General features: G+C 47.1%; 1 protein-coding gene across 1 annotated transcript in view; it reads right to left on the bottom strand.

The window, feature by feature from the left end:
- LOC310773229 (uncharacterized protein) overlaps positions 1 to 17712 on the bottom strand; it is an 85815-nt gene that overhangs the window by 4740 nt on the left and 63363 nt on the right. The window contains exons 99-108 of the mRNA XM_083633120.1: positions 15733 to 15815; positions 15500 to 15626; positions 14749 to 14939; positions 4106 to 4196; positions 3892 to 4012; positions 3046 to 3227; positions 1966 to 2121; positions 1708 to 1841; positions 1326 to 1465; positions 1138 to 1232 (exon numbers count right to left, since the gene is read on the bottom strand). Coding sequence (XP_083489246.1) covers positions 1138 to 1232; positions 1326 to 1465; positions 1708 to 1841; positions 1966 to 2121; positions 3046 to 3227; positions 3892 to 4012; positions 4106 to 4196; positions 14749 to 14939; positions 15500 to 15626; positions 15733 to 15815 — 1320 coding nt within the window. The remainder of the gene's footprint in view (positions 1 to 1137; positions 1233 to 1325; positions 1466 to 1707; positions 1842 to 1965; positions 2122 to 3045; positions 3228 to 3891; positions 4013 to 4105; positions 4197 to 14748; positions 14940 to 15499; positions 15627 to 15732; positions 15816 to 17712) is intronic.

The raw sequence follows: 17712 nt of genomic DNA on the forward strand, positions 1-17712 counted from the left end.
ATGTCAATTCATTTCTTTCTTATTCATTGGCTCTTTTCACGTGATAAGTAATTACATAACCTGACTGCTAATTTTTACTGTCTCCTGTCACTATTCATGACCATATCGCTTAGCCACACTATATTCTATCTGTTCTGCTCTTCTCTTCCCCCCTTCCTCTGCTCCCTCCCCACCTCCCTTTCCCTGCTCTCTCCTCCCCCACATTCCCTGCTCCCCACCTCCTCCCTTTCTCCTGCTCGCTCCTCCCCCACATCCGACCCTCTCTCTCCCCTGCTCCCTACGCACCTCCTCCCTTTCCCTGCTCTCTCCTCCCCCCCTTTCCCTGCTCTACCCTCCCCCACATTCCCATGTTCCCTCCCCATCTCCTCCCTCCCCTGTTCTCTTCTCCCCCATATTCCACCCACCTTTTCTCCCCTTCTCTCTGCCTTTCTCTATCTAAGATTGTTCAATCTTGTTATTATTACTACTGTAATTGCCACTGTTGTGTCAGCTAGATTTAGCTAGACATATTTTCTGTGAAGTCCTCTGAGACATGCTTGTGAATTAGGGCTATACAAATATACTTGACTTGACTTGACTAATGTTACTAATGTTGACTAATGTTGGTCAGGTTCCAAACCTCTCACCGCTCCCTTCGCTCCTCCACTAGTGCAGGACGCCTGGCCCCTCCTTCGCTACGGGGGCTAAAAAGTCGCTCATCCCGATCGCGACTCTTCTCGTCCCTGGCACCTCAATGGTGGAATGAGCTTCCACCTTCAGTCAGGACGGCTGAATCACTGCCGATCTTTCGGAAAAGACTAAAGACACACTTTTTCATGCTCCATCTGGGCCCTTCTTGAACTAACTTCTTTCTCTCTCTTAAAAAATAAATAAATTACTAACTTAACTTTACCACTATTCCTTCAGATGTTGTAGTTGTCATAGACTGTGTTGCATAGTTGATCGCTCTATTGCTGACAAAAATGTGTTATTGTAAGTCACTTTGGATAAAAGCGTCTGCCAAATGACGTAATGTAATGTAATGTAATGTAATGTAAAAGCTAAGTCTTAATGAGGCATCACCTGCTGTTATTGCTTATTATTGCATTATGTCCCAAATCCATTTTAACCAACCAACTCCTCAACAAGTGTCCTTACAGCGATCACATTGGAGTCCAGACTCTGGAAAGTGGCAATATCCATACTGACGTTCTGGGTCGACAGCGCTCTTATGTCCACCAAGGCTGCGCCACCTAGCAGAAGAGGAGAAAGTAACAGAACATTTACAGAGGGGTTTTATGAGAGAGGGAGACAGAGAGACAAAGACAGGTAGGATTCATTCTTACCTAGATAGGACTGGATAAACTGGTAATAGGTGATGGCACTGGTACTGCTACGTTGTGAGCTGAAGGAGGACTTTGCGATGCTATACAGGGCCGTCTTGTGCTCAGCTGAACACGACGCCACATTCAGGGGGTCAGCGTTCCTGACAAGGTCCAAGAACAAAGAAAATGTACAGTAGATGTAGTGACCCCCCCCCCCCCCCCCCCCCCGCCCCTTGATTTTTTTTCTTGTGAGCACGGGCTGCTTTCCTTCTGGGTGAGCAGGGTGGGAAAGGAGAAAGGATGTGAGGACTCTTAACTCAATGTCGGTAATAAAAAACAAATGTTTGTTTTATAGCTGACAGTGGCAGTGTGGATCCATCCTCAGGCTTATAGTCTGACATACCTGATACTGTCTGAGGTGATATTCTTCAGTGTAATAACGTCTAGAGAACACACATCAGAGCCAATGCTGTTGAGCTCAGTGCTGCTCAGGGAGTTGCCGGTAGTATTCAGATACTTGGTGATGATTGCCTTGCTCTACACAACACAAAATAAAACACGTCTTAGGTAAGCAAGAACACCTCTTTTGGGAAAATGGATATTAATATCTTAGAGTTATTAGATTCTTAATTCTTCTGAGGTTCTCATCCCCCTGCAATACCTGTGCTGTCTCCCATGATCCATCGTTAGAGTCCATGAGTGCCGCCAGGGTGTCAACTTTGGTGATGCTCCACTTGGAGATGTCGTCGACCGATGCCACACGAGACACCGAGCCCAGCACCTGGACCTGCTCATCAGCCACACCTGATGGGTACGCCTGGAGAAGAGTCAAGAAATAAATATAGGTCCATTCCAAACCGTAAAGCAAATGGGCAGTAGATCCATAGGTGTTATAGAGTCGGGATACAAGGTGTGGGTAGGTGAAGTGGCTAAGGGGATATGGGTGGTGTCGCAAGGAAGGGGGGGGGGGGGGGGGGGGGGGTGATGGAAAAAGAGGCTGTAGGGTGAGTGGCACCATGGGCTTAAATGTTTGCGCTTGTTTTTACTCCTTTTGGGCTGAAAACCATCAACGAATGCAATACATTTGATGTTTTACACACTTAAACTATTTCTGTAAAGTGGCCCATTTGTAGAATTCCCTTATATCTCCTTAGGACCTCAGAGAATGAGGTTGTCTGCAGTACACACAACAATTCCACGATATTCCAGAAATTCTGTGAGCAGTGGGAACTCGGTGTATGGCAAATCCATACTGAATGAATATGAATACAGTATATCACATAGACTTGAATAGACTGTTTCTCTCTCTCTCTCTCTCCCCCTGGTGTTGGTACAGTACTACTGAACTGCAGCTGTAGCTTCCAAATATAGCTACATTATCTGAATATTGGGTTTTATCAAAGCTCTGCTGAGATACTGTACCGTGTTTCATACACAATATGCAAATACGTCGAATTTAAAATGTCTGAACACGTCTAACGTATGCACATGACGTGCACCTATGTGCAATGAATAAGCCACTGACTTGTCTTATCGCTATTCTGCCTTATTGCCTATTGCTGCTTAGTATTGCTTATTGATGCTTATTTCTTATTGCCTATTGCTCATTGCTTGTTGCCTATTTGTACTATGTCGTAAACGGAGTCCACAGCACAAGAATTTCACACGTGATACTTGTACCATGGAGTGACAATAAAAATCTTGAATCTTGAATCTTGAATCTTGGTATAGAAAAAAATACCTGGTTTAATTTCTGCAGAATGATTTTCTGGAAGTCGTTGTCATCCACTTTCTCACAGATGGAATTGAGGTTGTCCTTCAGAACAGGTACGTCAAGGCAGATGTCAAACTGGTTCACGTCGTAGCCGAAGGGGAAGGAGCCATCGCTAACCGTCACCTGAGTGATGTTGCCCACGGTGCAGCCTTGTGAAGAATAGACCAGTCAAAGATGTCTCTCCAATCTACAGTGTGTATCTTCTCTCTCATATTATGTATTGATGCATGTCATATTGTTTGTTGGCTTGTTGTATTTTGTTTGCTTATGAAAACCTTTCAAATCCCCATTGGATCAACTCAAAAATGCATAGTGGTCAAGCTAAAAGCAAGGATGTTCTTCTTATTTGTTCATACTGAATATCAATTAACACTTTATTTGAACGACTTGTCCTTCAGCTCAGAGCACACAGATATCACGTCTTGTACAAGCCCTGAAAAATTAAGCCAATGCGGAAGTACCAAAAACTGCAGTTCCTCAAATGGCTACTAGGGGCTTGTTGCAAAAGCGAGTAAATCCCCATAGACTCATGTTAAAATGGCCAACTTTACAGCAGAAATATTCATGTTTACAGAGTTTACAGAATAGTTATATAACTCGCCCAATTATAGTCTATATGGCTGCAAAGAGAAGTCTGCTTGTATAGAAGTGAATGAGAAAATGACCATACTTCTCACTTGATTTATGACCTCAGTAAACACTTTCCTAATGAGTTTATGCTCTCAATCGATAGTTTCAAGTCTTGGGTTATACAGCATGATGTTCATCTTCATCAAATTTAGAGCACTCCATGTCTCTGTCTCTGTGTCTTACCTGCTCCACGTGTGGTCCTGATGGAGTTAATCTGTCTAAACAGCCTCTTAAGCTTCCTCTTCTGGGTCCTGATTCTCCTCAGGCTGGGCATAAAGGACTTGAGGAACCTTTTCTTTGGCCTCTGTCAAAAAAAGAACAGAAATTGGCTTGTTTTATGTCATTTTATGTTAACAAACAAGCAAGAGGCAACAGGCAACAGGCAGGCAACACGTACCCTTTTGAAGTTGCCCCAGAAATGTCTAGTCATGTACAGAGGCAGGGTCCCAAGGTTTTGCAGTGTTTGCTGGTTCCAGGTGCTGGTGTTTCTGAAAACACAAGATGACGTGCAGCTTAAGAGCTGAGTTTGATGCCACAAATGAGACATGAAGAGTAACATCAAGACTCTTCTTCACATCTCTTCTCTGCTCTTCACATCATTTGCAACCTGTTTTAGCTGGAACCTGAGTGTAGCCAGGTGCTCGAGGAAGAAATCGGGCATGTCCAGCTGCACATATGGCTATATTTCAGCTAAAAACAGGGTGTAAATGATGTAGCCTATTTTCAAGTCAACTTGGCATCTCAGGGCTTGTGGAGACTTGGATTACGCCAGGTGAACAGTATGTAAGCTTTTTTTCTGTTGTTTTTTTTACATTTTTGCTCATGCACCTATTCACACTCAGCAGACAGCTCTAACTGGCCTGACGCAGCCGGTCTCCATTTCTCCAAACTGGGACCACGTCGGCTGCACTCTACTGCATGTATAGTACTTTATTTTATTTGACAGGTACAAATTGAAATACAATGTACTAGTCATTCTCAACCTGGGGTACTTGCGCCCCCTGCTGGTGGTACTCGGAGGGATCCCTGGAATCTCAATGTTATTTTATGTGAAATAAACCCAACTTTAAAACATGTAGCCTACAGTAATACTATCAAAATACTAGGCTACTATTCATGAAAATAAGCTTGAGAATTTAAATGGGGTTTAAAATAACTTCCACATTCTTGTTTTTAGATTTAGGGGGAAAAAAAAAACTGACGTTTCTGACGGACACTAGCCTACTACCTGTTGCGCGTACACAATTAGCTGCTAACATTACAAGCAAGAAGCTATTGATTACAAGAAAGCAGGCATGTTGCAAAATTGGCTGAAAATGAACTGGAAAGAGACGTGTGGAGGAGTCCCGCAGCAATGAAGTTCAACAAGTGAACGACGTGGACAGGTCAGTGAAACGAGCACAAGCCAGAAGCGCAAGAGCGGTTTGCAGCCACACGCTAATAGCGTTAGCGCTGATATGGATGTGCTCTGTCAGCGCAAGTGCGGAATCCACAAACAAACGACACAAAACGGTGCGCAAATACAACTCCAATTACGGATTCAGCTGCGGTGGGACGGAGGAAGAGCACAGGCAGGCAACAGTGCGGGCTGAGCAGGAGAGTTTAATAGAGTTGAAAACACTGAAGCCTGCTTTCAAAGTTGTTGACTTTTGGATAAAGCAACACAGAGAATACCCTGCCCTGTCTGACAAAGCTGTGCGCTTTCTCCCTCCTTTTGCGACCACATATCTGTGCGAGAAAGGCTTCTGTTCACTTGCTGCCACCAAAACCAAATAGGCTACAGAAGCAGGCTACAATCAATCAATCAATCAATCAATCAATCAATCAATCAATCAATCAATCAATCAATCAATCAATCAATCAATCAATCAAAATTCACAGAGACAGGCACAACCTTCACAGTAGGCTTATGAGTTGTCAATGGACATCAACATGCTCTGTATGTGTGTGTTTGAATGTTTGAAGTACAATTGTTTGCTGTGTGTGTGTGAGAGAGAGAGAGAGAGAGAGAGTTTGAAGTACATTAAACTACTGATGTAAAATTCTAAATTTTCTCACTTGCTGTGTGAGAATGATAGTTATGTTCTCATTTACTGAGGTGCATTGTATGATAATTGTGTGGAAGAGTTTGCTAGTTCTAGTGCTACCCCTTTGTACATTGTGCCTGTGGCTGACAAAAGTTAACAATAAATAATGTTATTAGGAATAAATGCACCTCCTGCTTAAACTGTGCAGCTGAATAGACTGTATTTTAACATCGGTCATATGGTGGTAGTACTTGGAGAGCCAACTCATTTCTCAGGTGGTAGGCTACTTGGTGTAAAAAGGTTGAGAACCACGAATCTCAAGGAATAACATCAAGGATATAGCACAATCAAGTCAAGACTTATTTCCATTGTGGTCCTTGCTCCTTGGTCTTAAACAGATAAAAAAAAGCAATACTATCATGTATTACAATCAGTACACTGACTGTCGGCAAGTACCTCAGACAAAAAACCCACATCAAAAACCCAAACCATAAAGTAATATTCCTTTGTGCTGTTACTGTAAAACATCCCAGCAGATTTCTCACCAAATCCGACCCATAGAGAGCCCCAGGGATGACGTATTTTTGTAGGCTGAATGCGGAAGTCCCGAACTTCCTGGTTCTTCACTGTTTCTGTCTATGGGATTTTTGAATGGGTTTTTGCCGCGATGCTTCAAATACGGTCTCTGGGCAATGCAAGATTAATCAAACGCGAACCAGAGTTCCGTCAGATAATCTTCACACATGAGGACCACTTTCATGAGTTTTGTAGCGTAAATGCGAGCCCTAGAAGTAAAATGCTCGAGCTAAGCTAATCCAGAACTACACACTGTCGCATAGGCTTCCACGTCACGTCAGCACTCAACCTGGACTGTTGTTGGATGTGTGCACTGATTACCCCGGGCTGAACTTTAGGTTAAGAAATTAACCCCTGTTCTCTGAGACATTTGTGAGGTATCTCACTATGGGAACACGCCCTCTGCGCTGTTTCCTAGAAGCATTTATTGCATTACGCCAGTCCTGACTGGCTGACGGACGTGACGTCTGCTCCCTAGGGGGAGGGACCTTCCCCTACTATAAGAGCCTGACGTCACATCCTTACCCTCAGTCTAAGCAAGCACAACCTCTTCCTCGCTCCAGGCAAGGAGGGCTGTCTGGTGAGATACCTCACAAATGTCTCAGAGAACAGGGGTTAATTTCTTAACCTAAAGTTCTCTTTCAACATTTGTTTCGGTATCTCACTATGGGATATAGAGACTCCCGTATTGTCAGACAAGCTTACCTCGAAGACCGAGAATACAACCAGTTACGATAGTCAACAGGGACAGTTGGTGTCTCAACTCACGCTCAGCACTGTGTGAGACAGTGTAGGCGCAGTGACATCCAACCTATAAAATCTGGTGAAGGTGTGAGGCGTTGCCCAGCTGGCAGCCGCACATATCTCCTCCACAGAAATCCCTCGAAACAGAGCCCATGACGTGGCCATTCCACGCGTGGAATGAGCCCGCAGACCCTCAGGGGGAGGAATCCCCCTACTATCATACGCCATGGTAATAGCCCCCACGATCCAGTGTGACAAACGCTGCTTCGTGAGAGGCTTCCCCAAGTGTGACGTAGCCCACGACACAAACAGCTGTTCAGACTTCCTGAAGCCAGCTGTCCTGTCAATGTATATGCGTAATGCCCGCACCGGGCAAAGCGCATTAAGCCGCTCCTCCTCTCCCGAGGAAAAAGGAGGGGGATGAAAAGCATATAGCTCAATAGGGCGATATGGCACTGCCGGGTTGAAAACCTTAGGCACAAAAACGGGATTAGGTCTCATTACCACCTTATCCACCCCTGAAAACCGCATGCACGCCGGATTCACCGACAATGCATGTATGTCACTCACGCGTTTAGCCGAAGCCAAAGCGAGCAACAGAGTGGTCTTAAAGGAGAGTATTTTAAGCTCTACGTGATGTAAAGGCTCAAAAGGTGGGCGTGATAGCGCCTCAAGCACCATAGCCAAATCCCACGGGGCAGCCAAGTCCCTTGAAACCGGGCGCAGGCGTCGTGCCCCTTTCATAAACCGACAAATGAGAGGATGCTGACCCGCCGTTTTGTCCCCAAAGCCTATGTGACACGCCGATATAGCGGCTAAGTACACTTTGACAGTGGAGAAAGCCAAGCCTTTATCCAGCAGCCCCTGCAGAAACGTCAGGACCACCGGTACGGGGCTCTGAAAAGCCACCTCCCCGGCTTTTACGCACCACTCCTCGAACGCGCGCCATTTACCATCGTATGCGCAGCGTGTAGAGGAGGCTCTGGCGCTCTGAATAGTCTCAATGACACTTCGTGGAAGCCCGACAGTAGTCAGATTTTGCCTCTCACGGGCCAGGCCCATAGGGCCATGCGCTCCGGATGAGGATGGAAGATCTCCCCGCGAGCCTGCGTCAGGAGATCTCTGCGGAGAGGCAGAGGCCACGGCGTGCCGCACAGCAGCTGAATTATCTCCGCCAGCCAGGTTTTCCCCGGCCAGCGTGGAGCTATCAGGATCAGAGCATGGCCCCTCTCTCTCACTCTGGCAAGAGTAGGAGTGATCAGCTCTAATGGGGGAAACGCGTACAGGGGGACACGCGGCCACTCGTGTGCCAAGGCGTCCAGCCCCATCGGCGCAGCCCGACCGGTCAGGGAATAAAACAGTGGGCACTGAGCATCCTCTTCCGATGCGAACAGGTCTATCTCCGCCCGACCGTATTTCATCCATATTTGGGACATCACTTCGCTGTGAAGTTTCCAATCTTTGTAACGGGGGTTGCCTCGGGACAGCAAATCTGCCGCCCGGTTCAATATCCCCGGCACATGGGTGGCTCTCAGTGACAACAAGTGAGAGTCGCTCCACACAGTCAGTCTGTGTGCCAACATGTGAAGTCGGTAGGAGCGCAGCCCACCCTGTCTGTTGATATACGCCACCACCGTGGTGTTGTCTGTTCTGACCAGGACATGCCTCCCCTTCAGGAAGGGTAGGAAATGCCTTAGTGCCAGCGAGACCGCCTGGAGCTCCAGCAGGTTTATGTGAAACCCCCTCAGCTGTGAGCTCCATGTGCCATTCGCCAGTCTGCCCTCGAACACGGCTCCCCAGCCTGTCAGAGAGGCATCTGTCGTAACGACTTTTCTTGCCAGGATCGTCCCCATGGAGACGCCCGTTGTCAGGAAAGCTGTGCGTCTCCAAGGACGCAGGGCGAGCGCGCACGCCGATGAGACGGAGACCCTGTGGTGACCGTGGTGCGTCGGACTCAGGTTGAGTGACGTCACCCACCGCTGAACCGGCCTCATGTATAACCGGCCGAGTGGGATCACCACAAGCGCTGACGCCATCAGGCCCAGCAACCTGAGACACATCTTGAATTTGAGCAGCGCCCCTCTGCGAAAAAGTGTCAGACAAGCCCGAAAGGCTTCCTCCCTTTCCGCCGACAGACGTGCTCTGAAGACAACTGAATCTAGATGCAGACCTATAAAAGTGATCTTTTGAGTGGGGGTCAAAACACTTTTCTCCCAGTTTATTGTGAAACCCAGGGCTCCCAGATGCAGCGTAAGCTGTCTGGTCTGCGCCTGGATATGCTGGGGTGAATCTGCCAGTATAAGCCAGTCGTCTATATACGTTGCCAAGCGAATGCCCCTCTCCCTCAGGGGGGCGATCGCTGCCTCGGTGCATTTCACAAATACCCTGGGACTCAGTGAGAGTCCGAACGGGAGCACCATGAACTCGTAGGTTATTCCTTTGAAGGCAAACCTGAGATACTTTCTGTGAGGCGGATAAATATGGATGTGAAAGTAGGCGTCTTTCAGGTCTATTGATGCAAACCAATCGCCCGGACGCACACTGCGTAATACGGCTGCGTTTGTCAGCATTCTGAATCTGTACCGTCTTAGGTATCCGTTCAGAGCCCGCAGATCCAGTATCGGTCGCAGACTTCCTCCTTTCTTGGGGACCAGAAAATACCTCGAGTAAAACCCGCTGTGGTTCTGTTCTGATGGTACCATCTGAATAGCCCCTTTCTTCTGCAGCGAGGTTATTTCCTCCTGCAAAACACGGGCTTTTTCCCCACGGGCCTGTGACTGCAGTATCCCGTTGAACCGCGGTGGTGTTGATGCGAATTGGAGCCTGTAACCCTTTGTTACAGTCTTTATGACCCAATCTGACGTCACACACGCCCGCCACTGCTGAGCCCGGTCCGCAAGCGGGCCCAAAGCCGGCCTCGTTGCTAAACCGGGCTGAGCAGGCACTGTGAGATGAGCCTTCGCGGCACCCGTACTCACTGTGTCTTGCTGGCTTGGTCGTTGCACCACAGGCAGAGCAATGGCTCCCCCATGCGGCGTAACGAGGACTTGCCCGCTCATGTTCCAGGCTTGCGCCACATTCATTATTTTTAATGTTTTTTCTTTTATTGTTTTCACAATATTGGGCTGCGCCCTCGGCTCGTGGCCTGGATGCGCGCCTGTAAACATCTTTAATGAACGTTTTACATTGGGAAGGGAGGGACACTGGTATGTGTTTGTGTAACATTTGAACTGTGTTACACTTTTGCGATACAGCTGTGGCTCCACCGAGCTCTCTGCTGGGCAAACCCTTCTCTTCTTCCCGTGGCTGTGAACTGTGAGCGCCGATGTGGCCTCTGCACACCTCTTGGAGCCGGAACATGCTCTCTGGAACTGGTTTAGGAACAGAACATCCCTCGGGGGTAGCGAATCGGTCGTCTGACTGGACCCGTCGTCTTCCCCCGGCAACAGCGCACTAAGTACGCCTCTTCTTCCTCGCCCCCGTCGTGGCGGGAGGACCAGCCTGGTCTCCCTGCGTCACCACGGCGGCGAAGGTTTTCTTCACCCACGCGCCTCTCTGTTCTGGCGGCTTGCCGTGTCCCCGTCCGCCCGTCTGGGGTGGGCCGGTGGAGGGCTGCCGCTTGGAACCACCGCGGTAGCCTGGTCGGGCGGCGGCCTGGGCGTACTGCCTGGGTGCAGCAGCGGGGTGGGGAGGGGGTGGCGCTCTCCTGGGCAGGCAGAGGTGTAGCGCTTCACCTTCCTTCTTTTTCTCCTCACAGCGTTTTTGCATGGAGGCAACGGCTGGACCGAACAGGCCCTTAGGGTCCACGGGGACGTCCAGGAGCTGGGTCTTCTCCCTCTGGGACAGGCTGGATAGGTTAAGCCATCTAGCTCTCTCCTGAGTGACCATCATCGCCATGGCACGTCCGGATGATTGAACTGCGCATCTATGCAGACGCAGGCAGAGATCCGTGACCACACACACCTCATCCCACACTTGTGTGGAGGGTGAATCTCGCATGTCGTCCTGCAATTCGGCCTGGTAGGCTATTAGCAGGGACGATGCATTCAAAGCCTTCACTGACGTGGCGACACACTTGTACGCTTTCTCCGTCAGTGATGATTGAAAACACTCTGCCTTGGAGGGCAGGCCTGGCCCCGCCGAGGCCATGGTGCTTTTCTGAGTGGGGTGGAGGTGGGACGCCAACACCGGTTCGACCGGCGGCAGGTGGGCGAAACCTTTCTCTTCCATCCCGGCCCAGTCTAACGACGACCCTCCCAGGACGGGGTTCTTACACGTTAGGGGATTATCCCATGACCGGGTAGCCTCCTCCAAGCACTCAGGGAAAATCGGCAGCAGCTGCTTTGCCGAGGGCTTTGGTTGTGGGCAGTCTCCGCCCTTCGTAACGAGACCTTGCGGTTTCGGCGAGGGCTTCGGGCCACACTATGCCTAGCTTCGCAGCCGCTCTCTGGCAAACATCGTGCAGGTCCGTGCCGGCGGTCGGGTCTGGAGGGCCGACGCCGAAGAATCCCACAGCCATCGGCTTTGCAGCCGGTGCGATGTCAAACGGCGCGTAGCCGCTGTCCTCCTCATCGTCGGAGCCCAAGCTGACAGGCTCGTCTCCCGACTCAGAGGCTTCGCCCAAGATGTCGTCTTCCCCGGCCGCGAGGCCGTCGTCAAACTCGTCTCCGGGGCCGGTCAGAGGGATTAGCTCGTCGACCTGGTCGCCCCAGCTCGCCCCCGCGTGAATGTCTCCTCGGGGGCTCTCAGTTAGTTCCTGTGGTGGGGGAGTGGATACCCCCATCATAGGGTCCGTCGCTGGCATGCTGGCTTGGCGTGCCAGCCTGCGTCTGCGAGTTTTGTTCGAGAAGCGTGCACAGTGCTCGCAGGTAGTCGGGGATAGCATCGCGTCCTGGGCATGTTGCAGCCCGAGGCACGCTGAGCACACTTGGTGAGTGTCTGCTCCCGAAATTTTATTGCTGCAAATGCACGTCCTCGTCGCCGGAGGGTTGGCTTTACCCGTGGTGGGGATAATTGCCGGCTCCGACATCGCTCAGGCTAGTATGATGGCTAGCCGTAGCAGCTAACGTTTGGGTACGAACTAGCCGCTAGACTCAGAAAGTGGAACCGTACCGTGTCGGGATAGCGCTCGTTGACCGAGGTGTAAGCTCGCTCTGTAAGCAGTGATGCTAGTCCCTCATCCACCGTACTGTCCTTCCGAGGTATGCTTCAGGAGCGAGAAGAGGTTTTAGACTGAGGGTAAGGATGTGACGTCAGGCTCTTATAGTAGGGGAAGGTCCCTCCCCCTAGGGAGCAGACGTCACGTCCGTCAGCCAGTCAGGACTGGCGTAATGCAATAAATGCTTCTAGGAAACAGCGCAGAGGGCGTGTTCCCATAGTGAGATACCGAAACAAATGTTGAAAGAGAACGGGCTGAACCAGGTGAGGGAAAGAGAATTTCCGTGTTCGCCCTTTGCAGTGGTGACGTTATTGACGTATATATCCCCATCGACTCAAAAGTGTAGTCTCATTTAGCCGTTTGCTAGCTAGCCGTCCTTTTAACGGCACGTAAAAGCTTCAAAACTCATAAAAGTGGTCTTCATGTGTGAAGATGATGTTACTAAACACTGGTTCCTATAAATAGTGTAGAGGCGGACAATCTTCTTACCAACAAGGCCGTGGGAAGTGAGGGTGCACCCTCTGGTGGAAGTATAGGATGAATCAGCGTGACATCACTGCCACCCAAAAATGCGTAACCCCGCGGCAGTTAACTAGTATGAGTTGTGCCAAACAAACGTTAATATCTCAAAAAGTATACATCGCATCACTTATATTTTGACATTCTGAGTGAGTGCAGAATTAGCTCAAGAGTTTAATGTATAATATTTGCATGTCGTCTTAAAGTTGTTTGAACTGTCGCAGTCTTTAAATTGTAAACACGGTCAGCCAGCTAGAGTGAGACGCTCAAACTCAGGGTCCATAGGGTTCCATTGCCGTTGCCACCCAGTGACGCGGTTTGTTTACCAAAATGCTTCTCGGCTGATCCCTCGTATTGCAGGTTTACAAATGAAAATAAAATAAATAGTTTAAAAAACATTCATTAAATTTTTGTTGGTTATGTTCATATTCTAACAATATTTTGACTTCAGTAAGTGGGCGTGGCTAATAATGGGACTTAAATTTAAAGAAATTAATCATTTCAATCCAATTTTACATCCCGTCACGCGAGACCACACGCGACATGACACGAAAACCAATGCGGGCAGCATTCAAGCGTGCACACTGACAGTGTAATGACAGCACAGTGAATGACAGAGCACAGCGCACATTCTACTCAGCACAAAGATGATGGCGTCATCAAAAAAAAGCAACAAAGGAGAATTTCTGATTTCTTTGTGAAACCGGCAGCGGCAGCTCAAAAAGGGCTAAACTTTCGACAACAGCAACATTGATTCGTAAGGTTACTCTGGTTACTTCTGGTCTGTTGTTGCTACGCAACGGTAGCATATTGCCCCATTCATCTGTTTTCCTGTTGTTGATTTTAGATAGCGTTTCTTGCGGAGTGCAGCACCTGCTGCGACTGCAAGCGGTAGCAGCAGCGCCAGCCGGCCAAGCAGCAGCACTGATGCTAACGCAGGTGGAGAGGACGACGAAGATATTTCTCCAGTCTCACCCACCACTAACGGGAGAGGCGGAAGCTACTGCTAGCCATGCTAGCAGCAAACCTGAAGAAGAATCACCAGAAGACGACCATGTCCCAGTAGAGGCTGACACACCTGACCCTGCTCCATGTTCACGGAGACATCGTGGAAAAGTTGGACATCCCAGACATGATGAAAAGTTTTCATCATGTTTTTCATTGAAAACTTTCATCAGTGTTACTCGCGAGCGAAATAACACGTTTGAAGTACTATCAGCATAAGGTAAGACACATTTTTCATTCACTGCCGCCGTGCAGTATGTATAAATGCACATGAGCTGTCTATATAGCCTTCCTACCCCATGGCACTGTGTAACCATGCGTAAAGACGCGCGGTGTACGCATGGTTACACAGTCACCGCGGCGGGGACGCCATGTAAACAAACCACATATCAGCTCTAGTCTGCGCTCTCCTGGCAGAGTTAATTAATTGTTAGTTTGGTCATCTTGACCTTGCTTTGCTTGCGTGAATTATATGTCAATGGTTGATGCTCTTATCAAGATATTATGTGAACGTGGCGGTGGCTTTGCGTAAAGGCACACGGTTACATCAGCTGCTTTGCGACTATAGTGTCGGTGGTCGCTGTGTGGACGTTGTTTTATATCAATCAGTGCCCAGCTGCTGTTGACCTGTTGTATGTGTGTGTGTAGCCTACCTTTGATTTGTGAGTAAACGACAGCGTCTGTTGCTGTTTTATCATCATGGTTTATTATGTAAATCTGGTTCCATGAGCCAGTACCCATTGTCGCTGTTTTATCATCATCGTTTATTATGTAAATCTGGTTTCCGTGAGCCAATATCCAATGTTATGTGTGTACCATATATTTTGATTTGCGAGTCAGTGTCGCCCACTGAAGGGGGGCGGGGGGGTTGGATGTTGGAGCGGCATCTCCACAGCACCCCCCACTTAAAACTATTTCCCAATGCTCTAACAATGTTAATCACACCAATCTCTCACAGTTAATGTGGTAATGTGCTACCTTTAAAGAGCACCTTAAATAAAATTGCTGTACCCGTAAGGCGTTGCCCCAGACAGCAGCAGCGTCTCCATGCCGGCCACCTGGCTATCAGAGAAGTCCTTGCAGACCTTGAGTTTCTCCAGGATAAGAGGATCCGAGCTCTGGATGTAGGACTGTGACAGAGTGCAGGCCATGTTCCCCAGCACCTCCACATTGTCTCTGCTCAGACTCACACCACTTATACCCTAGACAGAGGAGGATATGTCTTTGAGATGAACAATAGACAGAGGAGGATACTGTATGTATTTGAGATGAACAATGCTGCAGTTACCCCTTTTTAACTTCAGTGTAGCAGGAGGGTAAAACGAAGACAAGGATTACATTTTGTGATACTGCATTGATCCTTGAAGAATATTTTTTCATACAAAAAAATATATAATATAAGAAGAAGAAGAAGAAGGTTCTGTTTGTCTAGAAGAAGAAGAAGAAGAAGAAGGTTCTGTTTGTCTAACAGAATGCGTATCTATAGTCGGATGCTGTTGTAATACAGAACGATAATGCGACATTACAACATATCTGATTTGCACATGCTGTTTATTTTTTATTTCTGTACTATTTTTACGGGTTGTGTTTTTTGTTTGTGAGTGTATACCAAATTTTAAATTGAACGTTTGAAGATCTGCAAAGGAAACAAAAAAAAATGGGGGGATGATAACAATATCTGCACATCTTTGGGCTGTGTTTTAGTTTTTTAGTTTTATTATTTGCCACCTTTGAAGGAAGCCATAATTTAAAAGTTGCTCACCAAGCAGCTCTTGGCATTGTCCAACAGAACTGAGTTTATGTTCAACACCCTAGAGAGCACAGAGAAGTCTGCAGTTCCCACTGCAGTGAAGTACGACCTGCAATTGGCTCTCTCAATGTTGTTGTAGCTGTAAATAAAGATAACAAAGACATATGATACAGCTGGGGGAAATCGATAGCTAATTTACACTTTAGAGAATTTTGGTACAATAGAAAACATTGGGAAAGACTCACTTGAAGTAAAGCAACATGTCTGCGGGGTGGTCTGTGAAATTCTGGGAGAGGCTTCCAGATAGTAGATTGTACATGCAAGTCAGCTGTAGAAAAGGATGAGAATAAGATACAGTACCATTAGTTGAAATAACAACTGGACAAAAACAACTGATTCCGAGTTGCCTGATTTTAATCATTTGCACAAGTCCAGGTGATGCCTGAAAACTGTGATTCTGCTTATGATGGAGTATTTTAATACAGTATTTACATCAGGCACATATAGTACTACTGATTGTATTGCCCTGTTTTACATTGTAAACAGGGTGTAGCACATCCAAAAATACTTTTTCAGGTGCTGGATCCAAAATCAAACTGAAGTGAAGAAACAAACAAAAGATCCGCACACTGTGGAAGCTCCCAGTAAATTCAATGGAACGTTTTGATCAGAGATCATCGCACATGAAGATCTCAGAATTTACGGAGGTACCACAATGTGCAGATATTTTATTTGTTTCTACTTCTGTTTTACTTTGTAGCCTATTGTCCATGTGCTCTCCTGTTTTCTGTTGTTTGGATTGCACGCACCATAACCCGAAGAAAACGGTTTTCATTTCACGGTGCACTTGTGTAAGAAAGAATAATGAACAATGCCATTGCATTGCATTATGAGCTTGCATGTCTCTGTAGAATAAACATTTGCCTATAGGAAAATTATTGATTGATTGATTTTATTTATGGATATAGCAGAACAAAATCCAAGGGATAGACATGTAAAAGTGTGAACACTTATTTCCAACATGGTCCCTCAATAATAAAGTAAAAAATAATATGGGTTTTGATTTTTTTGCTGTTGCCCTGCTAAAATAAAATAATGTGTTTTAATCATAGACTATACATTATAGACGTAGCGACTGTGACGTCACCCATCGGTTTGTGGACTCCCGTTTTGAAGCCTTGAGTTTGGCATTTATCGTCTATTTTACTCTCAATTGGACTACAATTTACACATGAACATCATGCTCTATTGAACAAGACTTTAAACTAGTGATTGAGACCATGAACTCATTAGGAAAGAGTTTACTGAGGTCATAAATCAAGTGAGAAGTAGGGTCATTTTTCCATTCACTTCTATACAATTGGACTTCTTTTTGCAGACATATAGGTCCCTATCGTTGCATCGGCGCTGTTTCTAGGCCGATCGCCTGGCGCAGCTCAAATCAGTGGGCGTGGACCAGCGCACTTGATATCGTCGTGCTGGCGCTAGACGCAGCCTCAACCATTACAACCACGCCTTTTAAGCGTAAAATTATGCACCGTCATGCTCATTGGATAACTGCAATAAACGAATCGCACGCTTGCCTTTTTAGCTCCAATTCCAGTGATCCCGCAAAACCAGACGAAAGCCAAACGCTCTGCCCCCCCCCCCCTCCCTTCATCCAGTCTGTCTGTCTGCATTATAGGCTATTATTCCATATTATTATGCTTCTCAAACCAATCTAACTGCAGTTTCAATACTGCAAGCATGTAAATACGCTACACTATAGCAAGATCAAAGTGAAAATAATGTTCTAAACGCATCAGCTAGAAAAATATAGCCTATTAGATTGGTGAAAGTTTGTCCAGAAAGATATCATTTTCTCTCGCCTGCTGCAGGAAGGATGATGCACATAAATATAGCCTACATTATGTAAAGTCATTGCATAAATGTGTTTTTATTGTAAAACTAAATGTGGAGTAGGGCCAAGTTATTGGAGCGGACATCACAGTATAGCAGATGACAGTAGAAGCTTCCGAAGCGCGTTCCGCTGTCACTTATCTAAATCACGTTAAATCGACAAGGGATATTTATAGCCCCAGTAGGACATATTATGTTTCAAATAGGGTGGTGTTTTCATTTCGATGTTTTATTTGGTCCAATATTGAAATGTTCTACAATTGGAGGTTGTCTTACCATTACACATTATTTAGATCCTCCCTTAATATAGGTTTTCGGCTCATTTG

The sequence above is a fragment of the Poromitra crassiceps genome, assembly GCF_964638095.1.
Source record: "Poromitra crassiceps genome assembly, chromosome: 3".
NCBI classification, from domain to species: Eukaryota; Metazoa; Chordata; class Actinopteri; order Beryciformes; family Melamphaidae; genus Poromitra; species Poromitra crassiceps.